Source organism: Cavia porcellus, unplaced genomic scaffold (assembly GCF_034190915.1).
Source record: "Cavia porcellus strain 051 isolate PalLab524CR breed Dunkin Hartley unplaced genomic scaffold, mCavPor4.1 scaffold_1, whole genome shotgun sequence".
In the NCBI taxonomy this organism is placed as follows: domain Eukaryota; kingdom Metazoa; phylum Chordata; class Mammalia; order Rodentia; family Caviidae; genus Cavia; species Cavia porcellus.
Genome location: NW_026947484.1, coordinates 109,088,011 through 109,108,841, shown reverse-complemented (window position 1 = coordinate 109,108,841; position 20,831 = coordinate 109,088,011). Strand labels below are relative to the sequence as shown.

At 46.0% G+C, this 20,831-nt stretch overlaps 1 protein-coding gene and 1 long non-coding RNA gene across 2 annotated transcripts; one reads left to right on the top strand and one right to left on the bottom strand.

Annotated features, from left to right (window-relative positions):
- Window positions 1-6,624: 6,624 nt before the first annotated feature.
- On the bottom strand, window positions 6,625-13,121 carry LOC134476978 (uncharacterized). The gene is made up of 2 exons (XR_010048842.1): window positions 9,746-13,121; window positions 6,625-7,710 (listed from the first exon to the last, which is right to left on the bottom strand). It is a non-coding gene; the product is annotated as an uncharacterized LOC134476978 (long non-coding RNA).
- Window positions 13,122-13,225: 104 nt separating this feature from the next.
- On the top strand, window positions 13,226-17,940 carry S100a11 (S100 calcium binding protein A11). Its single transcript, XM_003479047.5, has 3 exons — window positions 13,226-13,363; window positions 16,708-16,859; window positions 17,624-17,940. Exons 2-3 carry the CDS (start codon window positions 16,713-16,715, stop codon window positions 17,774-17,776), a joined length of 300 nt encoding a protein of 99 aa, XP_003479095.1. The 5' UTR covers window positions 13,226-13,363; window positions 16,708-16,712; the 3' UTR covers window positions 17,777-17,940.
- Window positions 17,941-20,831: the final 2,891 nt, after the last annotated feature.

Genomic DNA, 20,831 nt, shown 5'->3' with positions numbered 1-20,831 from the left:
AGGATCTTTGAAAGGTAACTTTATTGGAGGAGTGTTTTAGCTGGCTTGCTGTTAAAGAGGTAGAGCCTGGTGAGAAGAGGAAAGTCACTGTGGACATGACCCAAAGGGTGTATTTCCTTTCCCACCTCCTCCCTTAATTCTTTCTCTGCTTCTTGGATGCCATGACATGAGCAGTTGTCCCCTGCCAGGCCTCTCTGCCATGCTATTTCTTCTTTGGGGCCTGCCAACTAGTCTGAAACATGAGCCAAAACAAACTTCTCTTCCCTTAAGTTGTGAGTGTCAGGTATTTTGAAATAAGGAAAGTGACTGATATATGTGGTTTTCTCAGAGTAGAAATTTAACATGCATGTGACAGTTTCCTGTGGGAAATTGTGAAAGAGAAAATGTCTCAATTCTACCTGTGGTAGGAAGATTAAGCAACTTAAAGAAATGACCAGGGAATATCTCAATGGCTTCTGACTGTATGAAAGATGTCTAGAAACTGTGGGGAAATGTAAATATGTAGAGACAAGGGAGAGAAGCAAATAGTCAGCTCCCACCAGCATGTACAGGGACTCTGCAGCTGCTTTGACGATGCCACCACTGCCCTGGACTGGTGAGAAAACCAAAGAGCACCAAAATTAAGGGCAGAGGTTGGAGGAGTCAGAGGAGAAAAAGATTTGAGGGACAACAATAATGATATACCACATCTGCAAACTACAGTTTACAAAGTACACTTTTCTTTAATCCACACAGCAATACTGTGAGTACTGATTAACATCTGCATGATACTACACCACTCAAAGAGTCCTTTTATACTTATTTATCTTAATTATCATCCCCATTTTAAACATGAAAACTGACATTCAGAGTTAGAGGACAACTTAGCTAATAAGGGAAAGAGCTGGAATACAGGCTGAGGACTGAGTCCTGCCCAGCATTTTCTTCTACACCAGAGTGACCTCAGCCTGGGATCATTCCTTACAATGTGGCTTCAGTGCTCTGAGAAAGGGCTGCATGGTAGGAGAAAAACCAAAGCATCTCCCCATACAGTTCTGATCTTCACAGAGTAAACTTTTAGCTCAGGACTTACATGGAAAGTCTTACCCTCTAAAAGGGGCCAATACTGCTGATACCTATGACTTTGTTTCTAGGATTTCAGGCCTGTTTTACTAACAAATTAGACTTGGGGATTCTCAAAGACAGGAATCATTCGCTCACCAACCTATCAGTGTGGAGTAACAGGTCGCTTCAGACATTGTCAACTGCTTCACACTGGCACCCCACCCTTGTACTGGAAGAGTTCAGCACTAGCCCATCCCCTGCCTCATCCACTGCCCTCACAGCTTCTTAACCTCCTCACCTACTCCACTTCAGCTGAAATCACTTCAATGTCCATAAGTGCTTTTGGATTTTAGCACTATTTATAAGAACTTTTATAAATCTCGAAACTTATAACACTCTTATAAGCAAATATCAAACTCACTCAAAGATCAGACTATACCAGTGACTTCTTATAGCCCCCAGCTCTTTCTATTGGTCTTCCCCATTTCTTCTTTGATGTGACGGAGACTTCCTTCTTCCTCACCTTCTTCCTTCCTTCTGTGATCTGCACTGTGTGCCCACCACAAGAATTCCTTTTCTATCCCCTGAACACCTTCACCTCCTTGTCCTTTGGTCAGGCCCTTCTGTACCATAGCCCAAAACCATTCCTCAACCCTCTCCTTTGGGTCCAATAGGTAAGCAACTAAGTATAACTAAAAAAAGACAAACAGTCACACAGTCATGCAACCATAAGACTGTAATTACCACAAACAATAGCTTCCTATCCAAGCTTTTATGCCACTCAGCCATTGTGAATGAGCACCTTTGTTCTAAGAGACACAGAACCCTCCAGTCCCTGCTCAGTGCCTGTGCTCCCACAGGGCCTCACCTTCCACTCCATGGCCTCAGCCAGGCTCTGAGTAAGGCACCTCAGCAGTCCTCCAAATCCACAGGCGCGCGCTCTCCAGCCTCCAGCCTCCTGCTGCTCTTCTTCTGCCTCTGCTCCAGCCCCCACAGGTGCACCAGGATTTTGCTCCATTGTTTATATCTGTTCAGTCCTCTACATTTGACTTCTCATTCATTCTGACAACTCCTTCTCCACAGCTTGTAAGTGTACTTGAACATTTTTTGTGTTTGTAAATTCTCCCTTGGGCCTATGTCACCTTCAGCAAGCACTCCATCTCTCCTCCTTTTGTTTCAAATGAGTAATCTACCCCCCCCCCCAACTCTGCATCTCCAACTCTTTCTTTAATCCACTGCCATCTATCTTTCTCCCTATCCTCTGCTACCAGTGCCCTGGCCAATGTCCCCAAGGATATAGCTGGCCAATCCAGTGGACCTGTATCAGCCTTTCCCACAGCTGTTTCTCTATAGACTGTTACTTTGTCACTCTCTCCCTCCACTTTAGAAATCTCTCTTCATAGACTCTGGTGACACCAAAGAACACTCCTTTTGCTTCCTGATTATTTCTCTTCTTTTTTCTGTGCAATATCATTTTCCTCCTCTTGCTCTTTAAATGTTGTTTGTAAACCTTGGTTGAGCTAGGTTGTGTACCACTAGAACACAGACTGTGCCTGGCTTTTTAACCACTACCATCCCAGTGCTTAGACACTCTGCACACTCCCTCCACATACAACTGCTGCATGACTGGCTGAATACTAGGAACACTGCAATGATCAAAGCATCATCTCCATCCTCAAGAAGCTTGAAGTTTAATAAGAAAAACAAATCAGATAAGGAGAAAATGGTAGTAAAGCATGGTAAGAATGATGATACAGGAGCTACAGGAGAACATGAGACAAATACAGGCCATGCCTAATTCCTTCTGCACCAGATTGTCCCACTTCCCTCAGACTCATTATGACCCATATTAAACCACAACATTGCTGTAAGCATCCCCAAAAATGTTACTCAGTTTGCATTCTCCATCTTGGGATAGTACTGCAACCTGCCTGGTCAGCAAGGTAAAGTCCTAGAAGTCACTCTTGATGCCTTCTTTTCTCTAACCTCTCATATTCAAACAGTGACCTTGCTAGGTTGTTTTACCATCTGAACACTGGGAAAGTTTCTCTCCCCATCATCATGACCAACATACCTTTGTTACAACAACAGTATCCTACGATGTTCTTTACCTCTAGCCTCTCTCTACTGTAGTACATTTTTTGCACTTCCAAAAGTGAAGAGGATCATGTCACACTCCTTAAAAACCTTCATTGGCTCTTGGTAATGGTAAAGAGCCAATGTTACAACCCAAATATCCAGGCAGAGCCCCTAATGATGCAACCCTGGGCTTTCCAGTTTCATGTCTCACAGCTTCTACCCCCATTGACCATCATCCCATCCTCTGGAGTCTGAAAGAATCTTGCCCTAGGCCAGACACTGTAGCCAGTAAAGCTTTGGAGGCAGAACCAAGAGGCTCTATCTTGAAGTTATCTTCCTCGCCCCTAGGAATTTACCTGTGGCACGAAATGAACACCAATGGGCTACCTGTGCATCACTAATGCCCCTTAGGCACCACCCCAAACCTAAGCTACATGTATGTCCCCACTCCATGTGTCCGACAGAGAGAATGCCAGCCCCCAGAGACAATGCCAGACCCCAGAGGGTTAGGGGGTCTCTCCCCACATTCTTAAAATAAAGGTCATTTGTATTTCATACTTCTTATCTTTTTAGCCGCGCCAAAATTCTATCAGAGTCCAGTACCCTTGAACTACCTGCATGAGCTGAGAGCATACACTGCATTTCATCCCCTCTTGCTTTTGCACAAACCAATGTGTAAAACTTCCTTTGAACCCATTACCTTAAATCCTAAATATTCTGCATGAGTTAAGATGTAATCCATGCAACTATTTTCTCCATCTTACAGGTTAAAAAAAAAAGTGTTTAAATGATGGACTGGCTAATACATTGTGGCACTGGGATTTGAATCCCAGTCTAGCAGCTGCTAATGCTGTCATATTGCCTGACTTCAGGACTGTGACCCTCCACGAGTGACCTCTGATCCATCCTTCAGTGCCCAACTCATAAACCACTTTCTCTACTCACCTCAGAATAAGCCTATCATTACCTCCCAAACACCGTCAGTGTGCCCAGGTCACAGCCCTGTCATTACACTTGTACACTGTGTTGTACCCACCTGAAAATATTAGCCAAACCTACCGTGATCAAGTTGCATATAAGAATTCCCCTGGACTGCAGAAATCCCCACATTTACTTCTTGAACATCTCTTTCCTTCTTCGGTACCTCATTTTTGTTTCCAGCTATCAATTTACAAGCTCTCACTCGGCCTCAGCTCCTTGCCTGTATTAATCCTTCAGTTTGACTCATTGCTTATCTACTTTGCAAAAGTTACCTCTCCATGCTACTTTCCTGAACTCTCCCTCCTGTGACTGATAATCTGCTAATGAAGCCTCTTCTATATGAATCTGGAGTGAGACCACCAGGGCAGTCTACTCAGCAGGCCTGATCCCAGCTTCATTCTGATCAGTTCTTGCTTTCTTTTTATTTTAAAGATAATAAAACCCAAAAAAACAAAACAGAATAAATCGAATCAAAACAAAGCTGTCACAGAACTTCAAAGTAGCATAACAGTAGCAAAACAATGGTTACCATAGTATATAACTTGTTATCTACACAATATTTGTCCATCCCATCAAATATCGCAAAATCAAACCAAAACAAAATAGAATAAAACTAGCCAAAACAGAAAACCAAATAAAGCAAAACAATCAGAACAAAGAAAAAAGCAGCGAGAACAATATTGGATTTCAAAAACAAGATAGAAGGAAATCCCCCATAATTGCTGTATTGCGTAATGTTATCCACCCTATAGATGCTCAAACCGCAGGCCCCAGGACTGCAAAGTCAAACATACAATATAAACTTTCAGTTGCCTTTTGTAACTCAGTTGCTATCAACTCAGCCGGTTGCTTAGGGGGAATGGTTGGGGGAAGGTTGGTGATTCTCAGCCCATGCGCTGGTGGGCTCACGGGAAGCATTGTCTGTCTTTTCTCTTCCTAGGCCCCACACACAAGGCCCACCAGTTCTTGCTTATTTGGTTTATTTATTTTCCAAGCGTTCATTCAAACCACCTCATGGATAATGAGTTATTGAAAGATTAAATGTCCTATAGAAATTCAGGAAAAACTAATTAACTTAGTTCAGGAAGAACAAAAACATACATTATGAGGGACTCCTCACTCAGAGCTCCCCCACTTACACAACTGAGCTAATGACCAACTCATCTCTTTTATTTCTAGTTAGCAGCTGGCCTTATTCCATGTATTTCTTCCAGATTTCATAGCTTCCACTTATGGTGTCTTGGTGTCTTCTTGTGGGTTCTCTTTATGCAAAGACTCATTCAGATCTTCTAAATCCCTAATTCTCTACGAGTCACTAATTTCAGCTTCCCAACAGCATGAGACTGATCAACTCCAGCTCCTCTTTCCATGTCATGTCATATATAAACATCCACTCATCCTATGCATGGACAGTCTGAACGGAGAGCTAGCAGCAAAACATGCAGATGTGACAAAAGGCACAAGGTCTAATCATTGAAAATGTGGCCACCGGGATTGCCCCTTCAACAGAGACTACAAGTGAAATGTTTTCTCTTTAAAAGTAGTAGGGCCAAGGGCATAAGCACCTGCCTTGCAAGCAGGCAGTTGTGAGTTTGATCCCCGGTACCGATAAAAAAATAAATAAATAAAAGTAGTAGGGCTTGGAAGGTTGATTGAGCCTAGAGAAATTTAAAGTAATAATTCTTTAGTATTATCTGATTTTAGATTTTTCTAAAAATCAGATGAAAGATATGAATCATCCCCCCTAGGGGGGATTCTTATATATATACAAATTTTCACATATAAAAATCTAGGGTATTAAAGATTCCTAGTAGCTATCCATGGGCTGTTCTCTCATAACCAAGATAGGTCTAAACTCCATCTACAGACTTCCTAGAAAGCAGGTGCTATATCTCTCACTCACATTTGTATCTATAGTGACCAGTGCTGGGCTTGCCACATGGGTTTCCAAAAGTCTAGCATGATGACACATACCTGTAATCCCAGCACTCTGGGAGCCTGAAACCTGAGGATTTCAAATTCAAGCCAAGTCTAGGCAACTCAGCTACTTAGTGAGATCCTTAAAATTAAAAGTAAATAAACAAATAAAAGAACTGGGAAAGTAGCTCAGTATGAAGGCCCTCAGATCAAAAAAAAATCCCCAGATCAAAAAAAAAAAAAGTCCCAAATACATGTTGAATGAATAAATTGAAATTTCATTCAGTTAATTAAGGTTACAGTGGTTATTCAGAGCCCATGGAAATTAAGAAGCCTGGATTTTATATAAAGGCCACTGTGTTTGTTTTGTTGTTTTATTTTGAAGTAAACCACTGATCAGGCCTGCACATTAGGAAAATGTCGAGGTAGGGGGGGTTGTTTGTTTGTGTCTTTTTGAGACAGGGTCTTGCTATGGAGCGTGCCACCACACCTGGCAGGAAAATGTGGTTTTTTTTTTTCTGGTACTGGGATTGACCTCATGACCTGGCATCTGCTGAGCAGGCCTGACCGGTGCAGCTCCAATGAACAGGACACAGGAGACGCTTTTGTGGACGACAGTTAACTGCTAGTTTATTTAGGCGGGCTCTGGTTTATATATTCGGCCGTGACCAATCACAGGCTGCCACAAGGAAGCAGGGCGGGAATGGGATGTAGGCTCCGGCTACTATATCCAGCTGTGGCCAATCAGGAGTTGCCACAGAGTACGGAGTGAGCACGAAGTGCGCACGGGTTGGCTAATTTAAAGAGGGACGTAGTGCATTGCAGAAGCTGGCGTGGTCCTTAGTCCCGGGTGGGGTATGGTATGTTGAGCGCCTGCGCCCAACATCTCCCCCTTTCTTTATAACTGACGCAGGGTCTCCAGAGGTCGGTGCCCCTCGTGAGGTGTCACGCTGCAGTCATGACAGTGCCTCACTACTCGTTGGTGCTCTTTTGGAGGGGGCGGGAAATCTGTTTTATGAGCCCAACCCACATGCTCACCGACATGGGGACCGGGGTGTCTCCTGGCCAAGGACGACACCCCCTGCGATGCTTTGCTCCACACCTGCGTCACAGCATGGCGAGCCATGCTGCCGGGCTTTGACCAGATTCCATGATCAGCAATGCTTGTTTGATACTTTGTCCCTATTCCTTTGTCTGCGAATCCGACAGAGCAGAAGTAGACTGCCGAATGCGGCAAGTGTAGTTATGGTAGCCAGAGCCCCTGTTCCTGCCCATTCCTTTATGAAAGCCAATTGGAGAGTTGGCCCGAGCTGGATCACAGGAAACTCGTCTGAGTCCGCCATAACTGGAATCGGTGCGAACTGGAGTACCTGCATAACAACAGCTGAAAGTGTACTGTTATCCCAACATTATAACATATAACAGGTTGCGGTGGAGCAATTTAGAAAAGTCACTGGCTGCAAGGACCGTACGAGATGCAAGAAGGAAGGGAAAAGGAGGCTACTAACCAGGGGAGTTGGCCAAGGTGCCATGGTTAATGGGAGTTGTGGGTATACTTGCTTGGTCTGGCTTGTGAGGCTCCTGTTGGTTCCCCTGTTCTGTGGTTGACGTTTCCTCTGGGTCAGGGTCTGGTGGTTTGCAGGGACGTATCAGGCGTTCCGGGACCCAGACAGGTTCGCTGCCTTCTTCCTGCGGGAAGACACAGACCGCCCCTCTCGCCCAACTAAGTACTGGGCTGGGGCCTCTCCACACCCCATGCAGGAGGTCTTTCCAGCGTACCCAACCATGTTTGGGTGCGACAGGGTTGGCATGTAGCTGTGCTGGCGTGGATCCTTGTGGGTTGATGTTTACAAAATTGTAAGTGAAGAGGGCGAGATTTAGTCTGGCCCTAGGTGTCATGCCCTGGGCAATACCCTCCTTTTGTTTAAACAGAATAGACTTGAGGGTTTGATATGGCCTAACTTTAATTGCTCTTGAATAAGTTTGGATGCGGCTTCTGCTTTGTCTCGTGGTAGGGCCGTCAACAATGGCAAGCCCCGACTCCTGCCAAGTTAACAAACTACACCTGGTGCTGACCCAGAGCAGCTGTGAGCTGCTTAATGAGTGGCATGGCTGTCTCCGCGTCCCCAAAAATTCTCCCTGCTGCCTCCATCATGCGGGCCACAAAATCTGAAAAAGGCTCGCTCGGGCCCTGCAAAATTTTTGTCAAGTGGCCTGAGACTTCTTCCCTAGCCGAGACCCGTTTCCATGCTTGTATGGCTATTCTATTTATCTGTGCATACACCTCTTGTGGAAATATCAGCTGGTTATTGAGATACTGCCCTTGTCCTAATAACATATTTACGTTCCAGGCGGCCTGATTGTTCTGGACATTAGCTTGGGCCTGTTCTGTGGCAAGTTCAACATTCCAAGCTTTCCAATCAAGATATTGGCCTGGGCTGAGCACTGCTTTGCACAAACTGGCCCAATCAGCAGGTGTCATGGCATTTCCTGCCATGGCTTCTACTAGGGACAGGGTATACGCCCCATTAACACCGTACATGGTGCTGGCCTCCTTAAGATGCTTTATTGCCTTCATATCTATAGGCAGGTGGGCTCTGTTTCCCTGAGCATCTACAGCAACCGGAAAAGCCTGGAGAAAATGGCCCAGGCCTCCTGGGTCCTCTCTTTTGACTTGATGCCAAAGGTCTTCCTGGAATGTCCCAGGGGACGTCTGGACCCGTTGCGGACAGCTACATAGCTGATGGCAGGGTCTCTGGTGAGCATGATAATCTGGCGGGTCGGGAGGTAGAGCTGTAGGTCTTATACGGGGTGGCCCTGGGATCCCGTACTCACTTTCATTGACCCATTTACTCTGAGAAATCCTGCATTGCAGCTCATTTATGGCCTCAGAGTAAGGCCCTCTCGACTGCGTGTGTGTGACTTCCCCTCTTTTGGTGGTGTCTGCATCCACCATTTTGTATACTTCTTCCTCCCCCTCATTATCTGACGAGTCCTTTGTTTCTGAGTTGGGTGGGGTCACCTTGCCTGCAGCACTGGACTCACGAGATTGCTCGCGGGAGGATTCTGCCTGATGGTAATCAAGCGCCATGGCGCCAGCCCTTATATGGTCACGACAAGAGGTGTCTGCAAGGCAGCTTCTCACCACTGGCCAAAGGGGTCTGACTCCTGGCTCCAGGAGACCATTTTCTGCTGCAAAGTCAAGATCTCTCCCTAATTTATCCCAGCTGGGGATGGTAATGGACCCCATGGGACCAAACCAAGGTGCTACCTTATCGACCTGATCGAGGAAGTTTTGAATTTGTTCTTGTTTCATTTGTAATCCCTTTTCTCTCAGTAAGTCGCTTAAGGCGACTGACAGTGGCTGAGTAGCCGTGTTACCCATGTTAACCGGAATTTCAAGAGTTTCTTTTTATTTTTATTTTATTTTATTTTTTTCTTTTTCCTTTTTTTTTTTTTTTTTTTTTTTTTTGTACAGGGACAGCTTAGTCCCCGCACCCCTTTACGGTGCCCCCAAAACCGGCCTCTTTACGGCCCCCAGAACTCTCTTTACGAGTTCCTGATCCTTGCGACGCGTCCGCTCAAGGTTGCCCGATAGCCCCCGCTATCCGGCCCTGCAGCCCCCGCTGCCTGTTGCGTAGCCCCCGCTACCAACGTTGAGCAGTTTAACCTGTCAGCCCCCGCCCGCCAAGTAGCCCCCGCTATCGGCGCTTGACGGTTTTACCTGTTAACGTCTCTGTTCCATCGGAAAGAGGGTCTCAGCGCTCCTCGTACTGTCGGAGAGAGGGTCTCAGTGCTCCGGGCTCCCCGTACGGGCCACCAGTTGACCGGCGCAGCTCCAATGAAACAGGAGACAGGAGACGCTTTTGTGGACGACAGTTAACTGCTAGTTTATTTAGGCGGGCTCTGGTTTATATATTCGGCCGTGACCAATCACAGGCTACCACAAGGAAGCAGGGCGGGAATGGGATGTAGGCTCCGGCTACTATATCCAGCTGTGGCCAATCAGGAGTTGCCACAGAGTATGGAGTGAGCACGAAGTGCACACGGGTTGGCTAATTTAAGGAGGGACGTAGCGCATTGCGGAAGCTGGCGTGGTCCTTAGTCCCGGGTGGGGTATGGTATGTTGAGCGCCTGCGCCCAACACAGGCCCTTATGCCACTGAGCTAAATCCCCAGCTCTGGAAAATGTGTTTTTAACCGGCAGCAGAACACATTGAAGGGCAAGGAAATAGATAGAAAATAAGTGAAAAGAGGGAATGAAAATTAAACTAAAACAGTGGAAGCTACAATGCATCACTTAGTATTTGATAAGAAGTGCGAGTAAGAAAGCATTCAAGTCCCTAGCACAAAAACGGAGGAGCACAGCACCCCTGGCAGGGAAAGGGAAGCTAGAGAGAGACATACTTGTTTAGGGAAAATGAAATGTTCTTGAGTTACTGAGTCTGATGCACAGAGGGGGCTTTCAATTTCCCAAACAAGTGACAGAAAATGTGGGTCTAGAGAGGCTGAACACAGAGATGAAGATTTGGCTCCATGTGCTCAGTGAGTGAACAGGGCAAGAACAGACACCAGAATGCCCGCAGCCCAGTCCCTCCAGTCTCCATCTACTCTGAAGGATTTGAAGCCCTCTTCCTCAAAACCATCATTTTAGCGGAGAGCCAGAAGAATGTTATGAAATAGGAAAGACAAACTCAACCTTAACAGATGAAAAAATGGAACCTCAGAAGGCACAGCAAGGAGTCTTATCAAAAAGTTTTACAACAAAGCTATAGAACCAGGATTAGTGGCCAGAAGTTCTAGTTCTTAGTGAAACCCCTGGGCCAGAGATTTAGCTCAGCAGCATAAGCGCCTGCCTGACAAGTACAAAGTCGTTAGCTTGATCCCCGGTACCAAAAAAATAAAAGCAAATAAGTAAAATTCCCAACTCCATTGCAAACACAAAGACAAATGTCTTACTAACACAGGGTGACTTTTACTTGCAGTTGCTTTTTTGGGTTTGAAGTTTCAGTTTTTTGCTTTTCAGCTGTTATCAGTTTAAAGTTTAAGGAAAAAGTGGCAATAATCCCTTGGCAGTAACCACCAACAATCCTATGGCAATCCACCCGGCAATGGTCACTACTGCTTATTAATTATCTCCAGTGGGGAGAAAGAGATAGCCCTGGCTCCTGGGGACCTGCTCTGTGACTAGTACCTATTCTGCTTTTACTCTCTACCTTGTTTCTTGGTTTTTTTGTTTTTGGTTTTGGTGGGAGGTTTTTTTTGTTTGTTTTTTTCCCTTTGGTACCAGGAATCAAATTCAGGCAAGCACTTGTGCCCCTGAGCTATATCCTCAGCCCCCTCTTCCTTGTTTTTAAAATGGATCTTTCTCTTGCACTCCAAAAACAAGCCCCCAAAATGGTGTCCAAAAATGGGGCAAGACATGTTTTTTAAGAAAAAGGGGCGCTTTTATTTAACCTGGTACCAGGAACACAGTGCAGTAGGAGTTCACAAAGCTGTGTAACTCGCTTAAAACTTTTCACAGACTTTTGTAGAAAGAGCAATTACAAGAAAGGGGTTTATGGATGTGGATCAGGAAATGAGGAAATTCTTGATCAGCTAAGGAATGGGGAAGACCTTTGTTTCCCTTTGCAGAGGACAGAGAGGTCTCGCAAGAATTTACAATCCTTTGTCAACTAATTTTAGCACTTAATTTTAGATAACATCTGTCCTTTGCAGAGGGGAGCAATGGTTAACATATCAGTTAGGTCATCCGGGAAGATGGAGCATACAGAACAGTATGACAGAGCTACAGCTATTTTATAACAATGTGGTCGGTGCCCCAAGGTATCCATCCCATTATAGAAAATAGTTGTGTTTGCAAAGGGAATTAACAAGTAATTTGGTCATATAACTTGGGCATTGGCAAACTAATACAAACATAAGGAAGCTCTTTTTGTTAGTGTATAACACTTTCTACTTTTCTAACATGAATGTGCAGAGTGAGCACATACACTTATGACTGAAAATTTCAGCATTTAAATTTTTAAAATTTATTACAGTAAAAGAAAAATTGTCATTACCCCAAGCCCCCGCCCTCCCACCACCCACACACAAAAATACTTCTCCCATCCTTCATGCCACCCTCTGGAGCAGTTCTGGAAGGCCTCTTTCATAAACTTTTAACTTCACTGTTCTCGCTACATCAACGTCTTGAACTGATTCAAAACGTTTACCTTTCATGATCATTTTAGTTTTGGGGAAGAACCAGAAGTCACACAGTGCCAGATGCTAGATCCTATGAATAAAATGGTTGAGGAGCCAGGCATGGTGATGCATGCCTGTAATCCCAATACTCAAGAGGCTGAGTCAGGAGGATTACTGTAAATTCTAGACCAGCCTAGGTTATATGTGTGAGTTCAAGCCAGCCTGCACTGCACAGTGAGAAGGGAGACTCTAACTCAAAAAACAAGAAAGATGCATGAGATAAGCGGGTGGCACATACCTATAATCTTGGCATTCAGAAAGCGGAGGCAAGAGGATCACCGTGAGCTCAAGGCCAACCTGTGCTACCTAGGAAGACCTTGTCTCAAAAAAAAAAAAAAAAAAAAAAAAAAAAAAAAAAGATGAAGACATGCTAGATTTTGTGAGCCTGCAGCATTCACCATATTTTTTATCACACTCATAAAGGTAATTAGGAAACTGGATGAGGTGGCGTACACCTGTAATCCCAGCACTCAGGAGATTGAGGCAGGAGGACTGAAGCCAATTCAAGGCCAGCCTGGGCTACAAAGTGACTTCAAGGCCAGCGGAACCACAGGATGAAATCCTACCTAAAAAAAAAAAAAAAAAAAAAAAAAACGAAACAGATCTTCAAGTTCCAGTCCCGAAAATAGCAAGAACCATTTGACAGGTGTGTTCAAAGCGAGGTGGAGTAGCGTTTGTGAAGTTAATGGCAATGTGTCTTTTACCGCAATGAATGTTTTTAAATTAAACATTTACCGTGCTGGTACACAGCAAGACCTGGGGGCCCTGACAGGCCCTGCAGATCGCTTTTCGCAACTCTGAGATTTAAAGTGTTAAGTTCACAGGACAAGGAAAGAGTGAAAAAGCGTTCCCTCCCGGAGAGCACAAGGGCTGTACGTGAGTTTTAAGGCCAAATTGTGCGCTTGGCGGAGAAGACCGAGGCGGGCACGCCGGGACCTGCGGGCGGGGTGGGCTGGTCCCGGCTTGAGCAAGCGGGGTGGGCTGGAGCAGGCGGGGCCGCGGCGGGCGTGGCGGGCCAGGCAGGGCCCGCGCCAGCCAGTCCGCTCTGCCGCAGCCCCGCGCTCCAGTCTCCGCCGCGCTCCGCTCCGACCTGCTCGGTAAGTCGGCTTCCCAGCTTCCCTTCCCGCCTCAGTGAAGGGGGAGGGCGGCGGGCCGTGCCCCAGGCGTTGTCGCCGATACCTGGGTGGACGTGGCCGGAAGCGGGTCAGGAAAAGGCGAGCAGGGGAGCGGGGACCCAAAGCAGCAGCCCAGAGTTACACCTGTGGCCCCCGGCCTAGGGGCGGCGGCCGGGCGGCAGGGGCAGGGCGGTCCCTTCGGTCCCCCTGCACCCCTCGCCCCGCCGCGCACCCTCACTGCGCGGGCGAGGCTGGGGTCCCAAAGGAAAGGAAGCCAGGCCGGACTTGAGGGGGGCGTTTCAAGGGGCCCCGTAGGACCAGGAAGAGAACTTTCAAACCTGGGCGCCTGAGTGCTGGGGAAGCCAGAGTTTCAGCGAGCGATGGGCCTAAGGCCAAGGGCGGAGCTGCCGGGAAGGCGAGGAGCAAGGGCCGGGCCTCGCCCACCCCTCCGGCCTTCCTGTTCCCGCTGCGGGGCGCTGGCGCCGTCCCTACTGCTCCCCACTGCTGCTCTACCCTGTTGCTCTCTCCTGCTGCTGTCGCGGCCACGTTGAGCTCTGCCTGCTTTCCATTAATTTACTTCCACTTCTGTTAAGTGGGGGCCGGATCGGGTTTCTGGTCCCGCAAAGCTGAGACGAGTTCTATGAGTGCGGGGCTTGGGCGCCCGTAGGAAAGTTCTATAGGCAGCGCCACGCCCTGTGGCTCCTGCAGGCCGGCCTGTGCCGCCTGGCCGCGGAAGCAGACTGACGGGAGACACATGCACCTCGGGGGTCCAGAATATTCACCAGCTGTCTCTTTACCGGGAGGTAAAACTGCTTGTCAGTCTCCGGGTAACTTATCAGTACCACCCTCCCACATTTTTCCCTCTTCTCCTTCCTGTCCAAAAAGGGAATGGGTCAGACTGCAGTTGAGGCAGGCGTGGCACCAGCTGTGGTGCAGAAATACGACTTCCTGAGGGAGGTGGTTGCGACCAAGGTTGGGGGGGGGGGGGTAAGAGAAAACTTTTTTTTAGTCCTTTTTTTTTTTCTTTTCTCAAATGTTGAGTCTTTCAAAAAATTCTTCCACAGTATCTTGTTCACCGCACTTTTTTCCTTGCCGTCACAGCCCCCCAGTAAAACTCCGAGGGTGGAGAGCGGTGGTTCTCCTTTCCTTCAGCCGCTGCCATACCAAGAACAAAGCTCTGGGCCTCCTCAGGACCCATCTCGGAAGTCCCCTTGGGCTCTACCAATTCTGGAATTCCATTTTTGTAATTTGATAATCGCGTTTCTTTTGCTTTAGGGAATTACTGCTAAGGGGCAGGAAATGCAGAGATGTTTACATTTTCTCCTTGTATTTAAAAGCAACATTTTTCTTTTTTTATTTAAAAAAGAAAAGTCAAAAGAAAGACAAAGCAAAAGTCATAAACTCAGCAAACTCAAAACAAATAGCAATACAGGACTTCAAAACGGAATGAAAGAAATTTAACAATGGTTGTTATATTGCATATCGTTCTCTTTTTCAAATAAAATTAAAGAAAATAGAAAAACAGAAAAGGGTTAGAATATTGAATTCAAAAAAAATTATCATCATAGAATCACTAGTTGATACATTAGTCATTGTCGTCTTAAAAAATAGTTGCCAAAGTCACAAAATCAAAGCATAAATAGTGGCTAGATACTCAAACACTGACAGTGCCAATCCTTCAGTTCAACTTCCAAGAGATTCAGTAATATGGTCATCTATCTTACCATACATACCCTTATACTCTTTAAAGCACTTTTCTTCCCTTTCACTTTCACAGTATCTATTATACTTTTTGGATCCCATTATTCTGTCAGTTTTTATTATTTTTTACACTAGAGAGACAATGTGATATTTACTCATGTGAGTGAAAGCAACATTTTTCAAGACAAAAAATACTGCCTAAACTACAATCAAGACCAACATGGTTGGGGGTCAGAAAGGCCCTTTGAAATTTCAAAATCTAACCCCAGGGTACTGGCACACTCCTGTAATCCCAGCACTTGGGAGGCTGAAGCAGGAAGATCTTTGCAAGTTTGAGACCAGCCTGGGCTACAAAGTGAGTTCAAGGCCAGCCTGAACTGCAGAGTAAGACCCAAAAGGACTGGGGATTTACCTCAGCGGCATAAGCACCTGCCTTGCAAGCAGGTGGTCGTGAGTTCGATCCCCGGTACCAATAAAAAGAAAAGAAAAAATCAGAGTACTCTGATTTCTGCAAGGTAAGGTGACAGAAGCAGCTGTAGGGATAGAAAATGGCCACAGATCTAGTCCTCTTAGCTGGAACCTGTCCCCCTCTCTGGTGAGCTCTCCCTGCGACCTTCCCCTCAGCCTCAGCTAGTAGGACTGAGATTTTGGTCCTGATAAGGAGAGCCTGTTGTGCAAACATGTCTGTTCCTAGGCTGTGGTATTTTGGTTTTCCTCCAAGCCCTCCACCTACCAACATTTTTGTTAATAAGTTCCTTTTGTGGGAGAGGGAACTCCCCAACATTGTGGTAACTGAGAAAGGCTCTACCTCCAGATAGTTCAGGGCTTGAAATGCTCCAAGATCCCAGGGGCAGCCACAACCTGCATCCTGGCAAGCCCCTGGGGTTAAGATGGGGAAAGGCCAACTGTAGGAAGGAAGGCCAGAGCTGTACAGGTCAGCACATGTTAAGTAAGGGGCACAAAAGCCCACAGCTCTATGTTTGGGAAGTCTACCCTAAAGGCAAATTATAGGCTAAATGCTGAGTTGCAAACATTGAAATCCAAACAAATCCTTGTTAATGCCTAGAGATAAGGGTGTGGTCTGCACGGTCCCAGAAAGCCTGCAGCTGCTGCTCTTATCCACCAGGGGGAGCCCATCAGCTCACTCTGGGCCCCAGGTCCCTGCTGTCCGGAGTTTACTTAGCCCAGTGAGAGCCTCCATGTAGCTTTCCACTATGAGGAAAGCAGAGTATCCCAAAGGATTTGAACCTCCTGGTATCACCACGGCTATAGTTCAGTTCTGAAATGAGACGTTCCATTTGCCATTCCTATGGGAATTAGTGGCACCTCGAAGTGGAAGGACAAAAGCCAAGGCCTGCAGAGAGGATGATGTCCTAAGGATGGTGTTACCACATTGGTTTCCTTCTCTTTCCTCAGTAGCTTCACAGTAAAATCAATGGTTCCTGGCTGCTTTTCAACATCCAAAACTTTCTGTGACTTCTTACAGCCATCTTGGACCCCCTGAAAGATGACCTTTCTAGTAAACCACTTGGATCCAAAACAAGATGAGACGCTCTGGCGTGTTCCAGTATCCAGTCTTTTGTATCTAGTTCCTATCTGATTTCTACATTTTTTTTTCTCCAAAGCAAAAATGTCCAGCCCTACAGAGACTGAGCGGTGCATTGAGTCCCTGATTGCTGTGTTCCAGAAGTATGCTGGAAAGGATGGGAATAACAGCAAACTCTCCAAGACAGAGTTCCTAACATTCATGAACAAAGAACTGGGTGCTTTTACAAAGGTATGGCTCTAGCCCCACACTGCAAACCGCCCACAACATGAAACAAAACCCAGGGAATGGAAAGTGCACTAGCAGCTGACTTCTCACACCCTGTGAGGCAGGCAGTCTGCATACAGCCACACTGAGCCTCTGGGCATCAGGGTGAGCGATGCGTGATTATTAAAGTCTATTCTCTGAAGTAGGAAGTGTTTTAAAGATCCTAGTGTACAAACTGCCTAACACAGGGAATGGAGACTTATTTTCTCCATGTATGGGAAGAGGTATATGAAATGGCATTATTCCTTCATCCCAAAAGCTCTAGGAAGGTCCTGTCTGGTGAGGCTCTGGAGTAGGACAGTGGTCTATACCTGCACTGCATGACAGGGTAGGCACCACCTACTGGGTAGTCACACCAACTAATTAGCCTACTGAGCACTTGAACCAGGACTAGCACCGTCTAAGGGAATGGCTTTCTAAACCACCCACATGTCTCCATTGGCTATAAATGTGTTGGAGGTTCAGATGAGTGGAGGGTGCAGCTAATCAGGCAGGGCCTGCGCCCTCTTTATAACTGAAATCACTCCACTTGTACCTGATTTACCTATTGGAATCACATATGACACCTGAAAGAAGCATTCCACTGAGCTTTTGAACTTGAATAATACCTAGTGTTGCAGAAAGACCAGGAGCAAACAACCTTTCTGTGCCTTTCTCTGAGAATAAATGTGGCAGCATATTTCAAAGCACCTTAGAAGTGCGATATAAAGGTCTTATTTTCTTTGCAGAACCAGAAGGACCCCGGTGTCCTTGACCGCATGATGAAGAAACTGGACCTCGACAGTGATGGACAGCTAGATTTCCAAGAATTCCTTAACCTTATTGGTGGCTTGGCCACAGCTTGCCATGACTCCTTCCTGTTGGCCCAGAAGCGTCACTGAAGCCCCCTGAGGCTGGCCTCACACCTTCCCCCTGCCAGGCACTCAAGTATCCTCTCCCAGTCCACACAGACGCTGAGCGCAGCCCACTCACCACCCCATGTAGCCCATTTCTACTGGAAGTAATAAAACCAGATTTTAAAAATAAAAACCAAAAAAAACAAAAACATACACTAAAGAATTAGAAAATTTGTGCAAAGGAGGGTGGCGTGTGGGAGGAAGCATGAAGGACACAGCAAAGAGACCTCTTAACGTGAACACATAATTGGGACTAACGGGGCTAGGGGTTTAGCTCAGCGGCATAAGCACCTGCCTTGCAAGCAGGCGGTCGTGAGTTCGATCCCTGATACCGATAAAAATGAAAAAAAGAAAAAATTTTTAATAAAAAAAAAAATTGGGACTAACAATACAACCAGAATCATATCCAGACTGCTGAACAATGACACTTATTCACATCATTCATCATTAAACGCCTCTCCACCTCTGCCATAGGTCGGGAGGAGGCAGTCAGCAAGACTGAAGATGCTGCTTCACTAGCTGGGGAGAACCTAAGGAACAAATAAGCAAACCAGGAAACAGGACTATCAGTGAAGCAGACCCCTGGGAAGGAAAGGTGTTACAGATGTATTGCAGAATGCTGGGGGAGGGCACTGTTCTGGGAGATGATGTCTGCAGCAATCTGAGAGACAGAAGGGGCAAACATTGGAGAGAATGAAGCAGGCACTTCAGGCAGAGCAACATCATCAGGTGAGAAGGAGCTGGGTTGGCCAAGGAATCAAAAGGAGCCCACTCAAATCAAGATCCTCATGCTTGGCTGTGGATTTCCTTACTTAGGTTTGGTTTAAGCCAGCATCAGCCAGCTTACACTTGTTTCTTTTGGTTTGGTTTTTGGTTTTTTGATGGAATAGCCCACAATGGCCTCAAACTCAAGATCAGCTCCTACCTCAGCTTCATGAGTGTTGGGATTATTGGCAAGTGCCACCTGGCTCAATTTTCTGAACACTGATAAAGCAGCAGGAAGCTTTCTTGGAGAGGTGAGAAGGCTGAGCCGAGTGTCAGACAACAAAAAAGAAAAACAGATTTTTTACCAGTATATAGTCCCACCAGGGAAATTCAGGGGAAACATGTTTGTAGGTAACCTCTGGCTTCTTATTCATCTATGAGTTTTAACTAGCAACAGTCTCTCTGTATTACAGTTTATTCCTGCATAAATAAATGGAACAGATAAAACCATTTCAGAGCTACTTTTGACCATGATATTCCAGCAACAAGGTCAGTGCCTCAGGCTAGCAAGTCCCAGATTTTTCAAGTGGAACTGTAGCTTTTAGATATCTGAGTTCCTTAATTCATTGTCGGCACAAGAAGGAAAAAAACTGCAACCAATAAAACTCCATATTCCAGAGGTAATAGTGAAGACTGGAACTCTACAAAAACCCCTGTGGAGGATATCAGTCTCCACCCTGCAGGATGGCACACAGTTGGCACACCTCATTGCCTTATGAAAAAAAAGTTATTAACTCAAAGTACACTGAAGAAGAGATGGAAAAATGTCAGGTATCTGAAGTTACACCAGTTATAGAGGTATACTGTTTGCCACTCCACCAAGGAATCACTGGCCCTCACTTTAAGATAGCAGAACTGAAGAGAACCAACTGGAAAATCTTTACTTCTTGGTACTCTGAAGTATTGACAAACACAGTGATAGCATTCTCCTATAATTCCAGCGACTCAAGAGCCTGAGGCAGGAGGATCACAAGTTTGAGGTCAGTCTAGGGTACAGTATATAACAGGTGCCTGTTGGGAGCGAGGGATGCAGGGGTGAAGAGAGAAAGAGAAGGGGAGGAGTAACAAATCAGGGCCAACCTTCTAACTCAAGATTCAAATACCAAAGCCCTATGGACTGCCTCCTATAAGGAAGGTGAGTAGTAGAGAGACTCCAGGATGACATATTGTGTTGGCGGCACTGTTAGGAGGTTGTCTTAGTTACTTTTTACTTGTTGCTGAGACAAAAACCTGATGACCAAAATTGGGAAAGGAGGGGCTGGGGATTTAGCTCAGTGGCATAAGTACCTGCCTTGCAAGCAGGCGGTCGTGAGTTCCATCCCCGGTACCAATAAAAAAGAAAAGAAAAAAAAAAAAATTTCAAAATTGGGAAAGGAAAAGTTTATTCCTTACAGTTTTTGGAGGTTTCAGTCCATACGCAGTTGGCTACAAGGCCGGGTGGCATGGCAGGGCTGCAGTTCATGGTGGCTGCAAACAGCATGGCAAAAACCGGCAAGAGAGCAAGACACACCTTCTTCCTGCCATTATATCACATCCTGGCTCCATCCCTAGGTGGATGTAGCACTGACACCATCAATCCAAGCACTAGACAATGAACCAATCACAAATGCATAATGCAAAGGCACGAGGCCTGGGGGCCACAGACCTTATACTATGACTGAGGTCCAGTTGGTAATGGCCAGAAGGCATTTGTTATTTGAATCTAGAGAGAACACTTGGCTTGAGAAACAGAAGCAGAAAACCCTGGGAGCCAACAAGAAGACTTAGCAAAGGAGAGTGAGCATACTGCCATCATAGAAATTAACTGGTTACAAAGATACCCTCCCTGACCCATAAATCCTACCTTTTCTCCCCATCACTTGGTTAACTTTTTTTTTTTTTTTTTGAGACAGAGTCCTTGCCATGTAGTTCAGGCTGGCCTTGTGCTCACTTTATAGCCCAGGCTGTTCTCAAATTTGCAAACAGTTCTACTGCCTCAGCCTCCCAAATGCTAGGATTACAGGAGTGCACCACACCACACCCGGCTCATTTGGTTAACTTTTCAAAGAAGTCCACATGTGTACTATCTTTATTTCTAATTCAAAACCCCTCCCCAAGATGATTTTGATGCATCCCCCAATCTCTGGACCCTACTTCAGGAAATTCTTCTCTGCTCATTTCTCCTGGATAACTTCCAAAGTTGTGACTTGAGTGACAGTTTTGCATCGTAGGCTCAAATGTCTACGACTCCCAGCTCATCTGTTTAATTTAGCATCTGTGCATGGGTGTCCCACAG

Excerpts from the sequence above, each read along its gene's own strand:
- S100a11 (XM_003479047.5), top strand. The coding sequence starts at position 16,713 with ATGTCCAGCCCTACAGAGACTGAGCGGTGCATTGAGTCCCTGATTGCT. Across the intron at positions 16,860-17,623 it reads AACTGGGTGCTTTTACAAAG|AACCAGAAGGACCCCGGTGT; the intron begins GTATGGCTCTAG and ends TTTTCTTTGCAG.